Below are 19,908 nucleotides of genomic sequence, written 5' to 3'. Positions count from 1 at the left end.
CTTTTGATAGTCACCCACTTCACACCACCATCATGAAGCAGAGGAGTGTGTTCAGTGGTAGACTGCTGTCACAGAGCTGCACAACAGACAGACTCAGAAGATCCTTCAATCCGAGAGCCATCAGACTCTTTAACTCCTCCCATCGGGGACAGGATGCTGCTGCTGAGTATAATCCAGTCACACAACATGGACATTATTATTCAACCACCTAATTATTTACACTACTGCACTGCACAGTTTACAGATATATCTCTACCTTGTATAGTAAGTTTTTTATAGCCTTATATATTTTCCATATTTATATCCATCCATCCATCCATCCATCCATCCATCTCTTTTAAGCTACTACATGATTCCCTATGCGTTCTTTCATAATCTGGATCACTTCACTATTCATTTACTATGTACTGGTACTGTATACGCACACGAATTGTAAAATAATTATGAGAAATATATATTTTTTAAATATTACCATTACTAACACAATTATAAAGTATATATGAGAATATATATGAGAAGTATGAAAAAACAAACCAGGGTTGAAAAGTCTTATCGTATTTTATTAAAATAGATTCCCGGAATCATTTAAACGATGATATGAAAAAGTCAAGTAGTGTAAAGTAACAAAACGTATTTCAGGAATTACAAACTCAGGTCAGGTATCTTCTGCGTGTGGACTACAGACAAGGCCTTTGTACCAGCAGAATTTAAACAACGGAAATGGAACATGTTTGAAGTTTGATTTAATAATAATAATAATTATAACAATAATCTTATATTAAATCATAATATTTCTATTTATTTAGCACGTCTTTGGGTTTAGAAGTGCTTTGATTTGAGGGGATGTGATTTCAGTTTGAATTAGTTATGAATATAAACTGAAGCAGTACAGCTGAGATGTTTAAAGTGGTCCTCTCCGTGTTGAAGCTCAGGTCGGTGTGGTGAGCAGGTCCCCTGATCACTGCAGTGTATACAGTGTGTTCTCTGCAGCCGCGTAATGCTGGTTCACAGCGTGACGTTCAGTCTCAGCCCAACAGGAATGTGATCCGTTAATCCAGCCAGCTGCGTCACGTACGTAAACTCCTCCACCTCCTACAGGAGCACAGAGGAAACTGCATCAAACACTTTCATTCATTTGATTAAAACACACTCTCACCTGGAATAATAATGACCTGTATCTACTGGATGCATTACAGGCAGGAACTCCAACTATTAAACTCCCTTAAACTAGTTACTACAGAACATAAACATTAGATATATAGATACTAAATCTTTTATAGTAGATTAATACTTGCCAAATAATTAATAGTGCATACTGATTGATTAATTAATAGTATATACTGAATAATTCATACTAAATGCTGAATTCATAGTAGATGCTGAACAATTCTTTTTAGATACTGAACAATGTATAACATCCTGAATAGTTGATAGTTGATACTGAATGATTTATAGTAGATACTAAATAATTAATAGTGGAGACTGAACAATTTATAATAGACACTAATTAATTCTTAGTAGATACTGAATAATTCATAGTAGATACTGAACAATTTATAACAGATACTAAATAGTTCATAGTACTGAATAATTCATATTAGATACTAAACACTTTATAAAAGATACTGAGAAATTAATAGAATACTGAAAAATTCATAGAAGATACTGAGTAGTTAATAGTGGATACTAAATTATTGATAGTAGATACTGAATAATTAATAGGGGGTAATGGATAATTCAGAGTTGATTCTGAATAATTCATAGTAAGTACTGAACAATTTATAGTGCATACTAATTAATTCATAGAGACTGAACAATCTCTAACAGATACTGAATAAATTCAAAGACAGTGAACACTTAATAACAGATACTGGATAATTCATAGTGGATACTGGATAATTCATAGTGGATACTGAATAATTTATGGTAGATACTAAATAATTCATACTAGATGCAGAATAATTAATAGTGCACACTGCATAATTCATAATAGATCCTGAACCATGTATAACAGATACTGAATAATTCATAGTGGGTACTGAACAATGTATAACAGATACTAAATAATTCATATTAGATACTGAATAGCTCATAGTGGATACTGAATAATTCATAGTATATGCTGAATAATTCATAGTGCATACTCAATAGTCAATACTAGATATGACAATTCAAAGTTGATACTAAAATGTGACTGTACTTACTGAATAAATAAAAGTGGATACAGAAACAATGTAGCAGATATGAAATAAATAATATTAAATACTAAACACTAAGGGAATTCAAATAAAAAATTTAATCAAGACATACTGTGTAAACAGACTATCGTCACATAAACTTCAGATTGTTTTTCGAATTGTAAAACTGTGTCCATGAGTTCACAGTTATTATTATTTTACTTCTTTGTATTATTTAGTTATTATATAAAAGTGTTAGTACACTTACTGTCCGGCAGTGGTCCGTGAGGGTGCTCTCTCTATAGAGGAGGTAATCAATACGACGGCCCACCCACGGCTCACCAGCCTCAGGATACACCAGGGCAGCACTGCCCTGAGATACGGGCGGGGCGAGATACACCTTACGCAGCTCCTCATCCTCCAACGTCCTGCAGGAACAACAATACATACAGGACATATTAGACAAAACTCATTTTTTGTGTGATTTTGTATTTCCCCTATAAGCAGCACTCTGTGTACAAAAAAAAAACATATCCAAAAATCCATTACACAGGTTAGCCAGCAGACTTTGTCTGAGGGAGGGATCTGGATCTGTAACTACTGTACGTAGCAAGTCAGCAGATGAGGGAGATGTAAGAACTTTTAAAGTTCTTGTGCTGCGATCACAGTTAAGTATTGACTAGCCTGTTCATGTTTTTTTTGCCATTTAGCACAAGTTAATACTATTGTGTGGTAAACGCTTAGCGTAAAGATGGGATGTGGCCAGCAACAACTTATTTGCATTAAAGTGACATTTTAATTTCCAGGATATTAAATAATGTAAATGAAATTTTCTTTCATTTTAGACTGGTACTGTAAGTCCATTTACTATTATTGTAATAAATTAAATAAATATGTGTATAAAGGTTTCTGAATGTATGTGTGTATGAATACAAGTTCCCCCCACTGTAGGTGAAAGAGCTCTCAAGCTCCACTGTTTAGGTGCGTCTAACAGAAGGCAGGTATACAGAGCTTTAAATAAAGACGAGGGGGACTTTAACCTGCTATGGTCTTCTGACTGTAAAAGGCTGAAGTTTAAACAGGTTCAAAGTAGAGATCTGAGGGAGGGGTGAGGAGCTACGTGGTGAAACTCGTTGCTCAGGGTTACCTCTGCAGGTTATCTGGAGTTTTCACATTCTCGTCGTACAGCGTAGGCTGCTGCAGCAGAGTGCCTGCAGGACAGAGGAGAAACAATCAGAGATTAAAGCTGCTTTCACACCTACACTCTATAGTACAGGCCTTTGAACTTTTTAAAACAGCAGGTGTGAAAGCTGCCATGAACCACAGTCCAAACAAAAGGACCAAAAAAAGGGCCTCAATCTGGATCTACTGAACCATGGTCTGCTTTGTCTGCAGTGTGAAAACAGACCAATTACAGGCAGTCGATGCAGGTTATCTTCATTGATATGAATAAAAATGGAACGCTCTGCCTCACTTTACCTTAATTTGCCTCACGCTATCTCAATATATCTTGCTCTGCCTCAATCTACCACACTCTGCTTCAATCTACCCCATTCTACCTCCCCCTAACCCACTCAATCTCAATCTACCTCGCTCTGCCTCAATCTACCCAGCTCTACCTCAATCTAACCAATTCTACCTCCCTCTAACCCACTCAATCTCAATCTACCTCGCTCTGCTTCAATCTACCCCATTCTACCTCCCTCTAACACACTCAATCTCAATTTACCTCATCCTGCCCCAATCTACCCAGCTCTATCTCAATCTACCCCATTCTACCTCCTTCTAAACACACTCAATCTTAATTTACCTCATTCTGCCCCAATCTACCCAGCTCTATCTCAATCTACCCCATTCTACCTCCTTCTAAACACACTCAATCTTAATTTACCTCATCCTGCCTCAATCTATCCAGCTCTACCTCAATCTACCCCATTCTACCTCCTTCTAATACACTCAATCTTAATTTACCTCATCCTGCCCCAATCTACCCAGCTCTACCTCAATCTACCCCATTCTACCTCCTTCTAACACACTCAATCTTAATTTACCTCATTCTGCCCCAATCTACCCCGCTGAACCTCAATCTATCCCATTCTACCTCCCTCTAACCCACTCAATCTCAATCTACCTCGCTCTATCTCAATCTAACCCATTCTGCCTCCCTCTAACCCACTCTACCTCCCTCTAACCCATTCTACCTCAATCTAACCCATTCTGCCTCCCTCTAACCCACTCTACCTCAATCTAACCAATTCTACCTCCCTCTTACCCACTCTATTTTTATCTACCACGCTCTGCCCCAATCTACCCATTCTCTATCCCTCTACCTCACTCTGCCTAAAGCTATACTACTCTGCCTCACTTTACCTTGATTTTCCTTGCCTACCTGACTCTACCTCAATTTGCCTTGCACTACCTTAATCTACCTCGCTCTGCCACTATCTACCCAGCTCTACTTTAATTTACCCCATTCTACCTCTTTCTAACCCACTCTACCTCTATCTATCACTCTCTGCCTCAATCTACCCAGCTCTACCCCATTCCACTTCTCTTTACCTCACTCTAACACACTATTCCTAAATTTTGCTCATGCTACCCCAATCTACCTCAATTTACCTCACGCTACCTCAATCTACATGGTTTTACATTAATCCACACAGCTCTACCTCAATCCACCCCATTCTACCTCCCTCTATCTCACTCTTCCTAAAGCTATACCCTTCTGCCTTGTCCTACCTCATTTTACTTTACTTTTCCTCAATTTAGCTCACTCTATTTTACCTTCATTTACCCAGCTCTAACTTAGTTTACCACATTCTACCTCCATCTAGCTCACTCTACCCCAATCTTCTATGCTCTACCTAATCTATTCATTCTACATCCCTCTACCTCACTCTGCCTTGCCCTACCTCAATTTATCTCACTCTTCCTCAATTTACCTCAATCTCCATTTCTGTAACCCACCCTCAGTCTACTTCATTTTACATTTATCTACATCACTCTGCTTTGTCAAATGAGTACAGTCCGCGGCGTGAAGAGCTTCCTCTGTTGCTCTACACAGGTAATTCACTGTGAAAACATGTATCACAACAGCATTCAGCTCTGGCTCTTACCTATAACCCACGGCTTCTCTTTGCCAGGTCCAGCCCTGCATGGGTCTCTATAGTCGTTAAACAGACAGTGGTTCTGCTCCAGTCTGTCGTCTGCAAACACAAAAGACCACAAACAGACTTAACTGCACTGCTGCAATAAAGTCCTAATACAAATGGGTAGGATGTGTCCAACATGTCCAACGCAGAAGCTCAATCACTGGCCAACAAGAAGTGTTAGTGTGGATTATGCTACAAATATAATGCATATAATATAAGGTCAAATAATATAGTATAATACTACATTCATTTAGAAATGAATATATTACGCTAATAAAATGTGCATGAACACACTGTTGGGCCTATCTTGCACCCCGAGCAAGGCGGTTTATGATTGCTATCTTGCTATCTTACACCCCACCAATAGTCTATTTACATGCCTTTCTCCTGTGTCGTTTAAATAGCAACGGTGCTTGTGAATACATCTATGCCAGTGGGAGTGGTGGTCTGGAAGTGAGGTGCGTTCAGGTAGATTTTTGGTGTATTGCTATCTAGGCAATGGAAAACACAGGTGCTCCACTGACTGAATACAACCTAGACAGATGTCAACAGTCAAATGTTTATTGCTATCTTGGCAGCGAGTTGTCATCAACACAGGTTTGTGCCTAAAACTCTTACACCCCAGCTTGTTAAGAAGCATTGGATACATCCATGTAGCTGCATCGTTAAAATAGCAATCCGCCGAAATATGAGCGCACCTGACTCTTGAAGGAAATCTTCCAGGAAAGTCTTCCGGGGAGTGACACGCTGATTGGTTTATATCACGGTATGCCCTAAATTAACTACACTCATGATTAATTTAAAAAACGTGTACATGCCTTGTATGCATTTCAAACCGTGCAAGGTGTACTTTTCCCGTTGTTATGATAGCAAAGACACACAGAAACACCCTAAATCAAGCTGCGGAGAACATAATTGTTTCCACACACATTGTTTAGTCTCTGTAGAAAACCAGTATTGCCAATAGAATAGGACTCTCTGGCGCAGATAAACAAACATGAACCTATTGGCCTGATGCCTTCTAATGCCAGGCGTGGGTTAGGGGGTATAAAGCCCCCCTTAAGTATTGAGGATGAGTTGGGGAGTTGGGGATGACTTCGAAACCATAATGCCACTTATGTTGCTCAATTGCCTGAATGCAATCAAATCCTCTAGTAGAAAGCAGTTACTCCAACAAAAGCAGGATAAACTCTTTTTAATACGACTAATTTGAGAAGTAACAGTAAATAAGCAGCTGTCCCAATAAAGGGTAGATAAAAAAATTGATTTAAATCGATCTTCATTTGAATGATCTGATATTGATTCATACAAACCCGAATCGATCTTTAGAATTAGTCCATTTCCCCCTTAAAACTGTCCCGCATTTTTTCTTGCGAGACCAGCCTTTTTTTGAGCACTGCCCTCTGGCTGGGGTGAACTGGAGCACGAGGGATGGCGGCAGGAGTCGGCACTGCAGGGAGTTTCTGTATAAATGTAAGTAATTTTCTTCTGTATTTCCACTCACTGCTGCCTGTGTTTATCAAACTAGGAAATTTAACACTGTTTTAAGTTGTTTTCCAGTGTTGTTGTCGCCTGTCCTTTATTTTAAAAAGACATAATGAGCTCCCCTCAGACCGGTTCTTTTTTTCCTTTGAACTAAATTAAGTTTTCTCTCTTTACATTATTCATTTTGCTTGTTGTATTTTATTGTCACTATGCTTTTTGTAGTATCACATAGGGGTGAGCAATATTATATCGTACACAATATATCGTGACACAGAAATATCATGATATTAAAAATCCATATCGTGATAATAGGGATGGTTTGTCTTAAAAGTAGTCTATTATTTACTGTGAAGCTTTAAGTGTATTTATTGTATAATTGTTTTAGTTTATAGTTTTTGTTTGCAGTTTATATGCATGAAAATATGCTGCAATATTGTTTGCTGCATTATATTATTTATTTTGCCACATTATGATTATACTGTTATACTCTTATACTATATTCCTGAAATTAATTAATTATTTTTCTGTTTTCCTATATCGCCAAGTATATCGTTATCACAAAAATACCCTGAAATATCGTGATATTATTTTAGAGCCATATCGCCCACCCCTAGTATCACATCTGAAGTAGTGGTCAATTTTAAACTGGCTTCCGAAGCTTTATTAATATTTTGGAAGCACATTATGTTTTACACACACATAAACTTTTGAGTAAATTGGCCATTCCACACCTGTATAGAGATGTGAAGAACGATGTCATAATTACATACATTTCATATTCAAACTATTTCTATTGTAACTAAATCAAATTTGAATCGAATATGAACCTTGTGAATCGGAATCGAATCGGACTGGGAAATCAGTGATGATACCCACCTCTAGTCCTAATACTGTCTATATAACCAGATTTCATCGATAACGTACCTGGAGAGCAGTTATCGAAGTTAAAGTCCCCACAGAGAACATCAAACACCACCAGATCATCCTGCTGCCGGGTCGTCGTCTGGAACTCGCTGATCCACTGGGTCACCATGTCCAGCTGCTCGCACCGGATCGCTCCGTCCTCTAATCACAGAGAGAAAAAAACGATGCACCCGGACAAATATAGGACACATCATCAGTATTAATATTTATTTTCATCCAAAATATGTGATTATTCAGATTGCTCAATCAGAACAATTACATTTATATATGAATAACGATGCTACAGTGCTTACCCTCTGGAGCGTGGAGATGAGTGCAGTTAAAATACCCCACCATTCTCCTCTCTCCCTTATCTAATCCGATCTGCACCTGGATCAGAAGAAGCACATATATGGATTAGGGTTGTGCGATACGGCCATAAAATGATATCCCAAAAAAAAAAAAATTATATCAAATAAATAACACTACAAGAAAAAAAATCTGATTCAGTATAAATATAAACGCTTTGATACATTTAAGAGAAACAGAAATTTACACTATAAACATTTGTCTATTTTGTAAAAAGTGTAAAAAAACAAACAAACAAAAACAAAGTAATTTACCACTGAAAATCTACCACAAAAATAAAGTGCTGCATATTTAGTGTGTGTAATTAATAGTTAACACAATAAATAACAAAACGTATACAAAACAAGACTTGAAAAGCCATCAAGAATCACTACCTTCACAAGTTTTTTTTTTTTATCATATCAAACTTGTGTTTTTGCATCCGATACAATATGGAACACCCTTAACTAACATTGCAGTGAGGAGATTTACAGTAAAAAAATGCCAAAATAATGAAAAAAGTACATTATAAAACTTTGCTTACTCATCTAAACTAAGATTTAAGTAATGTATCACACTCCTTCAGTTTTATGTATTACAGTTTTTTGTATAATTTGTATTTTATTTATATCTCTGTACTATAGTGGTAGTTCTATTACTGCTTTAGCCAATTCCAAAACTCTACCAGGGACTTTTAGTTTAAAATAATAATAAACCATCTCCAAACCATCACTGATCATCAGTAAATTTTACATTTCCTTTGTAAATCAAGGGATCAGAGTCTGGAGGAAGAGTGGAGAGACACACAGTCCAAACTGCTCGAGGTCTAGTGTGAAGTTTTCACCAATCAGTGATGGTTTGGAGAGACATGTCATCTGCTGGTGTTGATCCACTGTGTTTTATTATCAAGTCTAAAGTCAGTGCAGTTTTGTTTTCCCACAAAATCTTACAGCACTAATGTAATACTCTAATTTCATGAGATACTTATTTTTGAGTTTTTATTGGCTGTAAGCCATAATCATCAACAATAATGTGAGTTTAAAATATCTATATAATATTTCACATTTTCAACTGAAACACTGACATAAAATATAATATATATATTTTTTTAGATGCTTATATATTCTTTTCAACAAAACAATGCAAAACCACACGCTGCACACATTAGAAAGTAGTTCCACTACTCTTAAGGGCATTAAGAGTGTATATAAAATAATAATAAAATATATATATATATATATATATATATATATATATATATATATATATATATATATATATATACACACATACACACACACTACACACATTACATGTCCTCTAAGAAGTAAATATCTGTATTTAAAATATTCAGTACAATTATTTAAGTTTAAATTATTTAAATATTATTTAAAATATTTAATAAACTGAGCCTGGGTCAGTGTCTGGTCAACTGTTGTAAACGTCCGTTTTACTGCTAAGTTGGTATATAAGCAGATACTGCAGAAAGAGGGGATTTATTTCTGACATGATCCTCACAATAGAGATTTCTATTTTAAGGCTTTCACAGCGAGTCTGGTTTTAACATATGAAAAACAGGCTCGTCAGAATTTGAAAATGAACGCATGTAAATGAATGGCGTCTTTCACATCCAGTCCGGCGAGCACCTTTACACAGACACGTGAATCCGTCGTAGCACGCACTTCACGCCTGTACCCAAGTACCCAAATTTCTCAGCGCTCTCAGCGCTTTTGCAGGCGCTTACCGCATGGGTTATGCACGACTACAAAGAGGTTTTATTTAGGTTCAGATTAAAATTATAAACTAAACACATACTTTGCGCTGCGCAGCGGGGTGGTGTTCTCGGAGATGGGAGAACCGGTTTGAGGTATGTCCACCTTTAGCTGTGACTTTACAGCCACATTGATTACAAATCGGATAACCATCCTCGGGTGCGTTCGGCGGGTATCCGAAATAGTCCCACACTGCTGATTTTAGTTTAGCCCTTTTTTAGGCGGACGAAGATTTGTTTAGTCAGATGCACTTTCTGCTGTTCTCACCGCTGTGTGCTGAGGAGCTGAAGCGGAGCAGAGTTGCGCATGCGCGGGTGAGTTTCTCCGCTGGCTTGCGTTTTACCGGTAATAAGCAAACACACACGGTATGATAACCGTGCATTTTGATACCATGGTATACCGTGAAACCGGTTACTGCTGCAACCCTAGTCTAGACACAAGGTAAAACCAGTCTAGCACATCTATTACTGATGTTGAAATGCTTATGATTGCTTTAATGAACTGATCTGTACAATGTATTTAGGATCAGTGGTGTGTTAAGATCACCTGTCCTGCACATTTTGGTGTATTCCCTACTGAAACACATTTGATCCAACTAATCAACTCAGTGACTATCCCTTCCTGAGCTGAGTTAAAGTAAGAAACCACTAATCCAGAGATGCCTAATCCTGCAGATCTCAGGTAATATCCAGCTACCTGATAAAGTGTGTTAGATAAGGATTGGAAACTGTCCCGATAGGGGGGTGGGGTCGGGTGTGTTTTACAAAGCAGGAGCTTTCAGTTAGCCAAACAGCTTCAGATTACAAATTCTGTGATAATAGGCTTATACAGCATTGCAACAATGCAATACAATACAATGGCATTAATAGACATTTAAGGATGTAAAACCACCCCTTTGTTCGTCCCCATCATCAGCGGCGCCTGCAACCCAAGGAGGATGCAGACATGCACATGCCTCCTCCTCTGCGTATTAGACCGTTGGACCAGTCTGCACCCTTGATTAAAATTTTGAAAACCATGTATCATTTTTGTTTTGTGTTTCATTATCATTTCATGTTGGTCTATCACTTACAATCGCAACAATAATACATTTAGGTTTGTGGTTGTAAGGTGACAAAGTGTGGAAAAAGTTTGAGGGGCATGAGTACTTTTGCAAGCCACTGTATATAGTGGGGTTTTTGAGAATCAATACAGTATTGCCAATCATAATATCTCTGTACTTATGTAGACTGGATATAATGAGTCTGAACCAGCTGGGCATTCGTTTTCTCCCCATGATTGGTGAATGTGTTGGGAGGGAGGGGTGAAAAGTTGGCCACGATAACGGTGATATCACAATACTGTGACTCTGCAAAACTCAAAATATCTCAAAGACATTTCTCTACGATTCTTCACAGCTTCTGTGTTACTGAAGAGGATAAAAATATACCTAAATAAGCAAATACCAGGAATTATGGATTTATTGGTGTCGGTTTCCTAGAATTAAACAACCAATATTCTTGGAGTACGTACCTTAACAGAGAGTAGGCCTTTGGCTGCCAGAGCATCCTCCCCTCGTCCATTGGGAAAGCAGTGGTACTGGGCGTCCAGCACTGGGAAGCGACTGGCCAGGAACAGGCCGCTATTGAAGAACTTAAACGAGGAACAGGTCCCGCAAGGCTGGCAGGCGTAGACGCCAACATCATACAAAATATGTCCAAAGACTGACCCTAAAGCCTCTGTGAGCTTAGCGGCCGCCCTTTTATCGAACACTTCCTCTAGACACACAATGTCCACATTGGCTGGAAACAGCGTGGACACGTCCAGAGGCGAGTCTCCAGCCTTGCCCAGAGTCCGTAAGGCTCTTGGAGGGTTCCTGCGGCCTCGGCTGCCCTGCTGGTTGGAGTTCTGGTTTGAGTTCCATGTTGCAGGCTGCTGCTGGCTGCCAGCTGTATGCACACTGGTGTTGGCGTTGGCATTGGCGCCACCAGTGTTGGACGCTTTGGGTAGTTCTCCATCCAAAACATCCTCTACAGTCTGTTCATCCGTACCGCCTTGCACCTGAGCATCCGTAGCTCCATAGGACATACTTCCAGACTGTGGAAGAAGGCTAATGGAAGGACTGAGGGTCCCACAGCTGCTGGGCGAGTCAATTAAAATGCGAATATGTGGACGACTAACGCCCTGAATGATGCTCTGGCCAATGGCCATCGCTCGGTTCTGGGAATGGCCCAAATTGTTAAACCGGGCCAACCCGTCTGGCAGTAGGCACACGTTGGCGGTTACAAACCCGAAAGTCACCCTTCCAGACTCCTCCCAGCCCACATTACGGTTCTCCATCTCCACAGTCGTCACCTGGTGGCGGTAAGAGAAAGGCCGCCGTGCGAGCTGAAGAGGAGCCCAAAACAGGAACCCCAGGAAGGCAAATGGTGTAGAAACGATAAAGAGGAGGAGAAAGAGCAGGAAGCCAAAAAACACCTTGAGAGGATGGAGGTAGCACTCCTCCTCCCGTCTCCGGTTCCGCTCCAGGCTGGTGGAGATGCAGACAGCGATGAGGCGGTCCAGGAGCCAGAAGCAGGGGAAGACCAGGCCCCAACCCAAAGTGTGGAGAGCCTCCGCGAAGCCATTTGGGAACGGGGATTCTCTCAGAGACATTCCTCCAGCAAAAAGACGCCGCAATGCAAGAGATGTCCACTCATTTCATATCCCACACGGCTCCATCTGCAGCCGGACACTGACCCTGCAACGACAAAAACAACTCTCAGTTATAGCAACTGCTACAGCGTGACAGGCTAAAAGCTTAACAATGTAGAACAGTTCCTTTAAGTACATTCTACAAATAAATCAGAGTTTAGTGAGACTCCTCCAACAAAGGAGATTTTCCTCTTTAATACATTTTTAATACTTTACCACACATTAGTGTTAGCTTGTGCTTAACGGCAAAACACGAACAAGCTAGTCCATGCTTAACTGCGATAGAAGCACAAAACTCAGAATTTGAAAGTTCTTACATCTATAGCTACAGACAGTAGGTACAGATCCCTGCCTCAAAAGAAGTCTGCTGGCTAATCCTGCTGTGTACTGTCTGAGGTTCCCAACCACAACCAGCAGACCGAAATGGCATTTATTCAACTGATCTAGTGGATGGGGTTCTGTTGGGTGTTGACGGTGTGTGGTGCCAAGTTGGTTGTAAGCAGGTGTCCTTGTTGTGACGTTCCAATAAGAGATCCAAACGGCTCATAGAATCAAATGATTCCTGACTCAAAATGTTTTCAGCAAATTCACAGAAAACATATGGATGGATTTTTTTGGTGCTCATTTTAACTCATTTAATGTGATTTATAACATATTTGATACATGTTTATAGAGAGACTCAAGTAGAAATTCAAAAGCACGCAAAAATAAGTGCATAACATTTCCCCTTTAATGCAATCAAATTGTCACACCAATGCTCCAGAATTTAATGACTTTCCTTTTTACAAAAGAGACAGTTACTTCAACAAAAGCAGGTGTGCCAATAATTTTATTTATATGGTGTATAGAGTTAAATATAATTTTAATTGATTTTTTACTTGTGCCCTAATTTGTCTTTATTGTAAAAACACTACTATTAGAGTTTATCAGAGTTTTAATCTGCCCTCCTTCTAGGAAACTCGGTAGATGTTCTTTAGTCTTTAAATGCATTAGTTAATGCTGTAATGAGATAAGCAGGGCGGCAGGTGTTGCGAGATAATGGCAGATTTTCCAGTGGAAAAAGTGTAGAGCCCAGTGAAGTTACAGTTATTGGTGTTTTGTTATCTTTGGCTCGCTGATTGCAGCTCGGAAAACTGTACAGATGGCCAGGACTGGATTATTGTCTGCATTGAGTGTGTGTGTGTTTGTGTGTGTTGTAACACGCTTGTCGTTTCTTGCCCCGCTCGGTTTGCGCCTACGTTAATCTCGCCCTGACTGATAGCTTGTGGAAGCTCCAGCTGGCGTAAGGCTGCACCCAGTTCTTCATCAGAACCCAAAGCTTCTTTCCTGAGAAATGAACCCTGGAGATTTCACTTCATCAGCTCACGTTTATAGGATGTTTATAGAAATTAAAGTTGGTAAAGGGGGTACCTTTTAAAAACTGCTTAGTCAAGCTATTAGACTTGAGCAGTAGACTGATCTTAACATTGGACTATGTGTAATAGTCTATCTTTCTATCTATCTATCTATCTATTATTTTGCTCACCCATCTTACAGTGCATCTGTCACTTTATCTGTCTGCCTTTCTATGAACTGTATGTATTATACTGTAATTATACTGCTGGAACCTACCTGTCTTTCTGTCTTTATCTGTCCATCCATCCAACTGTTTCCATGTATATCTCTGTGCTTGTCTACCTCTATTTATCTGTCTGTCCATCCATGCATGAGTTTCTGTATGCTTGTCCATCCATCCATCCATCAATCACTTTTGGTGACTTATTAGAATAACTCTACTCACTACCTTTGTAAATGTATAGTTTCCAAAGGCAAGCAAAAAAAATGCATCAGCAGGAGCATATTTTGCTATTCAAATACTCTTTCATATATATTACAGTGATTCATAATATGTTTTTGCAGCACATCATGTGATAAACTAAATTTCTACAATCACTGTATGTAAATAGACAGCTTGATCTTTTTTCCTTAACCTCTGATGATCTATATTCTTCAATATATTGGCCAGCTCTACTCTCAGTAATAAAATGCACAATTGTCAGTGTTCTTTAAGCACCGATGGCATCATTATGGGATTGCATTTGAATAGTGTTTAAGGATCTGTCACTACAGTTGAGTTTTTTTTCTACAATATTTAAACATATTGTAGTGACAAATGGGACAAAAGTACATAGATGTACATAGATGTTGAGGTATATACTAGGGGTGTGCCATATCGCATCAGACGCAATAATATGGCCTACATTTTTGAATATCCCCTAATTATTACATCAGAGTACTACTTTTTTATTTTTGTTCTCATATATAGATTATATATATCCAGTATCATTCTTTTTTTATTTTATAATTTTATTTCTATTTTGTTTCCTATTTTCTCCCCAAATTACACGGCCAATTACCCAACCCACTTATTAGGACCCCCACTGCCCCAACACCAGGAGGATGAAGACTAGCGCACGCCTCCTCTGATCCATGGGAAGTCAGACTCCACCTAAACTTCTGCTGATCCAGCACTGTCGAGTAGCAACAGCACGCTCAGAGGAAAGCGCAGAGACTTGGTTCCGATACATACGCCTTGTGCTGATCGTTATCACCCTAGAGAGAGCAAGGCCAATTGTGCTCTCTAAGGGCTTCGGTAGCTGATGGCAAGCTGCATGACTGGGATTCGAACCAGCGATCTCTCGATTATAGTTGCAGCGCTTAGTATCATTCATTTTACTTTAGTCCTGGATATATGGAGATATTTGGAGTGCATTATTATTAGTATCATGACATTCTGGATCATTGACTTCTGATACAAATCTGATAAAATCCTTTAATTTTTTATATCTCAGTTAGGGGTGTGCCATATCATATCGTATGCAATAGTCAAATTCTTTATCCTTATCGAGAAAATATCATGAAATATTGTGAACATTCATTTTGCTTTTTTTTTTTAGATAGATAGATAGATAGATAGATAGATAGATAGATAGATAGATAGATAGATAGATAGATAGATAGATAGATAGATACTTTATTGATCCCCGGGGGGAAATTCTTGACTTTATTATTGCATGCATTAGTTAAAATAGCCTAAATGTATTTTTATCTTGTTTTTGGAAAAATAAAAACATTACAAAAATAAAAATAAGGTATGGCTTACAACCTATAAAAGGAAGTGAGTTTAACAAAGTGAAACAAATGTTTGGGACAAAACTCCTTGTGTACATAGGTGTTAAGGTATATACACAGATAAATATCTTGCAGCGTTTCCTGAACCTTTTATATGCAACATTTGTTTATGGATAAAACTACTAAAAACGCTTCATATTAAAATGACGCTAATTTTCGCTTCTGAATTCTAACTCTCCGTTCCACCTTAAATTGTGCGTGGAGTAACCATACAGTCTATGGGAGTAACGCAGCAGCCGGTGCCGCCAGAATGTAACAGCTGTGCTATTTAAGGTGGAACGAGGAATTAAGCTTGAGAGCTAGCGTTAGAGTAGATAGAGCTCAGAATGAGAAGGAAAAACAGAAGAAAATGCAAAATTATCGCATTTAAACAAACGATACAGGGCTGAAACAGATCTGTACGCTTTAAAATCACTGATATTTAGCTGGTTAGCAGGGTGGCTAAGCTTAGCATGCAGGCTAATGAAGTTAAGAGCTACCTTTAAGGTGGACTTACCTTTACTGAAGCAGCCTGTAGTCCTGAAACAGCACAGAATCAGCCCAAATCTGCTAATATTCCCACAGTTTTACCTCAAAAACAGCAGTTCATCTGCTCTAGTATCGTTTTAGCTTTAAATATAAAGAGATAAAAGCCTGTAAAACTGAAAACAGCGGTTTCTCCCTCTCACCCATTCCCTCTACCCCTCTCCCTCCCTCACTCCCGCTCTAAAGGCACTATATTAGGTCATGCGCGCTCCCGCCACAAGCCTCTGCGCGCTCCCGCGGCTTTCTGAGGTAAAACTAGGCTAGCTGTGCTAATCTGACACACTTTTGCCCCTCAGGCTTTAAAACCGCCACTTTGCTCAGTTCTGCACGATTTAACACTCTTATTACGTTCATAAATAACATAGTTAAATACAATTTTAGTTTATTAATCACTAAATAATTAATGAATTAATTAATCAAGTCTGTGTAATAAACTATTAATACAGCTGCCAATACACTTAACCCCTTAACACACTACTGTTGCACTACTAAACGTTTTGCACTTTACCATATTTCACTGCTGAAGATGCTAATGTACTTACTTGTGAATAATATCCATAACACATTAGTGTCATCATGTACATAATTCCATCCTCAATGTAAAATTAACACCAATATCTGTTTTTCTACTTTTCTCTCTATGCAGCATACTTGGCGAGAAGAATTTAATTGTACGAGGAAACTTGTTTCTCAATAAACTAGGGGCTACAATGTAGATGATCCAAAACCCTTTTTCTCTGCAGTACAATAGGTTATCCACATTCTGGTTCTTTAATTTACAGCTGTTAATACACGTTTAAAAAGCCACTAAACCCTAAACTATATTTTTTTCACTAATAGCTGATATGTACATGCAGCTCTAGAACACACAATCTTCTTTCTCTATTTTCTTTCTGAAAAGTAAATCAGTAATTACACTTGGGTGCGGTCTAAAACAACCACACCGAGACCTGCGAGAGGAGGTGGTCTCGGTCCAGTTCCAAACAAACTTCGGAGCAGTTTATGGTGAGACGGTATAGATCCAACTCAACTATCAAATATACTCCTCATAACTGAGTTAAACTGCTGTTAAAGTGCAGTTAACCTGATTTGTCACCCAGACAATTACTACAGTTACTAAGTAATGCCAGCTCTGCTGCTGCTTCATGCTAATCTGTGTTACACTGATAAAGTATATATGTATCACTCGCCGATCATGATGCACAGCTTACTGTAAGGACATCTGCATCATGTATCCCACTGAAAACAATGGGTTTTTAAGTGCAGCTTCATACTGCACAAATATATGCCCTGGTCTGGAACAAAAAATCTTCTTTCTGTATTTATTTTCTTTATCCAGCAGTAGACAGCTCTAATCAGTCAGAGGATACAGCTTTCTTGCATGTTTTGTGCCTTTAGGTTTGGGCCTGTGTGAAAACAAACCAAATTGAGGGGAGGGAAACACCTCAGTAAAAAAAAAAAGTAAACAGTAAATTTACCTGTACTAGCTGCTAGGGGTGTGCCATATCATATCGTACGCAACAATATCGACGACATTTTTGAATATCGTAAATTATCTGAATTATCGTGCCATTTCACCTACCCCTAATTATCACATCAGGGTACTAATGTTTAGCTGTTTTTAGCAAAAGAAAAAACTGTTCTCATTTTTCCATTATATATTTATTTGAGACACATTATATCTGTCCAGTATCATTTATTGTACTGTATATATGAAGATATATTCATAGTGCATTATTAGTATCATGACATTCTGGATCATTGACTTCTGTTACAAATCTGATAAATTTATTGTATTTTTTAATATCTCAGTTAGGGGTTTGCCATATCATATTGTATGCCATTTGTATGTTTTATTCAGTTTTTGTCATATCGCCAAGAGTATGGTTGTCACGAAAATACCATGAAATACCGAGATATTGTTTAATCGCCCACCCCTACTAGCTGCTCACATGTGCTTCAGTCGGTGTAACCAGCTCACCTATACTAAGATCTGTACTAGCAGCTAAATTGTACTATGAACTATGAATGACACTACAGTATATACAGTATATTTACAACATATTTACACAGCATCTCGCCTGTACTTTGACCTGTACTAGCTGCTCACATGTGCTTTGCTCATTATTATCGGATCACCTGTACTATGATCTGTGCAAGCTGCTCACCTGTACCACAGTTTGTACTAGTAATTCACCTATATGTGTTGCCTACTATATACAAGAAGCATGGTATATGTGTACGTGTTCCCAGTGAGGCTAGTTCCTCCGTTGAGCCTAAAGCTCTTTCGAGCGAACATTTATCATCAAAATATAATGTAGAACTGACAAAGCAAACAAATGAGTCATAATGTCTTTGTCTGCATTTAACTGGGTGTGTACATGCCTTTTTCTAGGCCATTAGTACAGCATTGTTCCTGCTCAGCCTTTAAAGCTCTACCCCAAGAGCAAGGGCTTCCCATCCAGCCGGGCCATGTAGCACAGGCAGCCGAACAGTACCAGCAGGTCCTTCAGCAGACCGGACGGTGCAGAGTCCACTATAAGGCAATGCAGGATGTACGGTTCACTGTAGCCAAGCCGATGGGCTGTCTCGGAGTCCAGCTGCTGCTTCAGAATGCCATACGTGTAGACAATGAATTCAGTGAAGGGTGGGTGGAGGGTCATGATGTAACCCAGGGATCCCAGGTGGTCTATTAGGTTCATGTAGTGGTTGGTGAGATCACGCCGGTATGCCTCGTCCACTGTACCAGTCAGAGGGTGCACAGATGTGTGGAAAGAAGGAATAGACCAAAAATACAGATTCTGCATGCACATTCAACACAAGAAACCCAGCCCATGGCTGGATTACTGACCCAGCCAGTGGGGCCAGTGACCAGGGGCCCTTGAGGTCAGGGGACCCCGGGGGGGCCTGGCCCAAAAAATTTTGCGATGCCCATCCACATTTATGATACAATATATTTTAATTCTCGAGGGCCCTCTATTTTAAGGATCCTCTGACTATCAACGACTTTGACCCCATGAAAACAACAAGCCACTTGACTAGTTTCATGTTTCCTCTTAATAAACAACAGTGTAGAGACTAATGGTCACTCTAGCTCTGAAGGAATATGCACGGGTATCCTTACTCCTCACTCACATATTCCACAGATTAGTGTTGTTTTCTTTAACTTCTATTTGACATGGCAAAAGTCAAGGGACAAAATATACTAGTTCCAACCTTGATTATCTGGTTTCTAACCTTAACCTTTAACATTTTCTGGTCTCAATTATGGAAATTTTTGATGAAACTAAGGTATATCAGCTGCATTAGGCTCATGTGTACAGACTGTATTTGTGATTTATCGCCAAACTGTTCCCCTGAGTCCAGATCAGAGAACGAGTCCCATTTCTGGTGTCCTGGTTTTGACCAGTTTATTTATAGCTTATACATATAAGTACATATTACAGCCCTGAAAGCTATAAATGCAAGCTCAGGACTGCAGAGCCAGGAGGGTTAGACTCAGACAAAAGAAAAGCCCACAGGTTTTTAAGACTGGCTGTTCATTTGTGAGAATTACGTCAGAACAGAACCGGACAATCCTGTTTTACAGGGGAGAGATTTTATTTTTTAGCACTTAGAAGAACACTTCCTGTTGCAAAACAGAATGCTGTAGAATCCAGAGGTTCACTTTGAAATGTTTTCATAACCCACATCACTGCATTG

At 39.0% G+C, this 19,908-nt stretch overlaps 1 protein-coding gene across 1 annotated transcript; it reads right to left on the bottom strand.

Moving 5' to 3' along the window:
* Positions 1-550: 550 nt before the first annotated feature.
* On the bottom strand, positions 551-16,387 carry smpd5 (sphingomyelin phosphodiesterase 5). The gene is made up of 8 exons (XM_007241070.4): positions 16,178-16,387; positions 11,350-12,556; positions 8,032-8,107; positions 7,739-7,879; positions 5,294-5,383; positions 3,325-3,388; positions 2,446-2,605; positions 551-1,092 (listed from the first exon to the last, which is right to left on the bottom strand). The coding sequence occupies exons 2-8, from the start codon at positions 12,469-12,471 to the stop codon at positions 1,006-1,008; spliced, it is 1,740 nt and encodes a 579-aa protein (XP_007241132.3). The 5' UTR covers positions 12,472-12,556; positions 16,178-16,387; the 3' UTR covers positions 551-1,005.
* Positions 16,388-19,908: the final 3,521 nt, after the last annotated feature.

This window comes from Astyanax mexicanus, chromosome 1 (genome assembly GCF_023375975.1).
Source record: "Astyanax mexicanus isolate ESR-SI-001 chromosome 1, AstMex3_surface, whole genome shotgun sequence".
In the NCBI taxonomy this organism is placed as follows: Eukaryota; Metazoa; Chordata; class Actinopteri; order Characiformes; family Acestrorhamphidae; genus Astyanax; species Astyanax mexicanus.
Note: the sequence above shows the minus strand (reverse complement) of the source record. Positions and strands in the feature narration are given on the sequence as shown.